This window comes from Cyprinodon variegatus, unplaced genomic scaffold (assembly GCF_000732505.1).
Source record: "Cyprinodon variegatus isolate N-32 unplaced genomic scaffold, C_variegatus-1.0 Scaffold351, whole genome shotgun sequence".
NCBI lineage: Eukaryota > Metazoa > Chordata > Actinopteri > Cyprinodontiformes > Cyprinodontidae > Cyprinodon > Cyprinodon variegatus.
The window spans coordinates 735983-737227 of record NW_015150804.1 but is presented as its reverse complement, the minus strand read 5'-3'; the positions used below and the strand labels follow the sequence as shown (position 1 = coordinate 737227).

General features: G+C 39.7%; 1 protein-coding gene across 1 annotated transcript in view; it reads right to left on the bottom strand.

The window, feature by feature from the left end:
- arl6ip1 (ADP ribosylation factor like GTPase 6 interacting protein 1) overlaps nt 1–1245 on the bottom strand; it is a 14152-nt gene continuing 12907 nt past the window's right edge. The window contains exon 6 of the mRNA XM_015385891.1: nt 1–781. Within this exon, the coding sequence (XP_015241377.1) occupies nt 663–781 (119 nt within the window). The 3' untranslated portion in view covers nt 1–662. The remainder of the gene's footprint in view (nt 782–1245) is intronic.

Here is a 1245-nt window from a genome sequence, read left to right as displayed (position 1 = left end):
TTTAAAATCAAACTTTATTCATTGCTGGGATCTCTTAAGAAGACGATGAAATAAGACCAGAAAGGAGATCAAAGACATAAATAAAAAGTATGACAGGACAGAGGACAGCCTTACACACAGAGATCCCCCCCCCCCCATCAGCGGAGCCGTTTTCAGCCAGCAGAGACAGCAGCAGCTCCATCTTCAGGCAGTTTAACACCTGATTAGCTCAGCTTTAAATCCAGTTAGTTTTCAGCATTGTGTTCAAATACAACAAAAGCAACAATAAGCAAACATAAAACATCCATATTCTGCTAAACTAACCCAGATAGAAAGAAAGAATTACTGTGAATAAACAGGTTAAAATAGGCAGCAATGCTTGAACTGCTCAGTAGTCACCATCTAATCCGAGGGAATGGCTTAAAGCATTGCTGACAGCGTAAAACAAAACATGGCTGAGCTGTGAAACAAAGGTTTTTCACAATTGATTAAAGTCATGTGGTGCCTGGTGAAGAGGGGATGAGCTTTAAATGTCACATGGTGGGAGGTGTGAAGAAATAAAACTTATCCAATGTGTGAAAACAAAAAGTGCTTTCTGCTCAGAGACAAACTTCTGGTTTTCTGTTGCTTTCCTTTCGACAAACTTTGCTCTCTCCTTCACTCCTCTCTCTTGCTTACTTCCTCTACTCGTTCTTCTTCTCCTTTTGCTTGAGCAGCTTGTTGATCTCTCTCTTGGCCATGGCTGTGTACTTGGAGATGACGCCGTGCCTGTTCAGACCCGGCAGCAGCAAAAGAAAGCTCACTGCAGAGAAATCACAACCAAAGACATTCAATTTGTTACATTTTAAAACCCTCTTTAAAAATAATCAGTCTTGATTTAAACATTTCTAATTTACCTCCTGTAAACAGGATACTACGACGGAGTATTAGAGCCAGGCTAGATATTTAAAACAATTTTTTTTTTTCGAGAATACAGTGGTAACAGTACGAGAACAAAGTCATAACATAATGAGAATAAAGTTGTAACATTATGAGAATAAAGTTGTATTGTATGACAACTCCTAGAAGAAGCACTTTCTTCCCTAAAATGAGGAACGTCGAGCATCATGTGAAGTTATATAAACGAGGAAAGGTTGCTGATTGGTGGAGCTGGTCGGCAGTCATCTGCTGGGCGGAGCTCTAAGCTTTCTTTCTGAAACGGATTGTGGTATGATGTCTTCATTCTCGCGATGCTGGCAACTTTACTCCCAAAATAAAAATAAAATA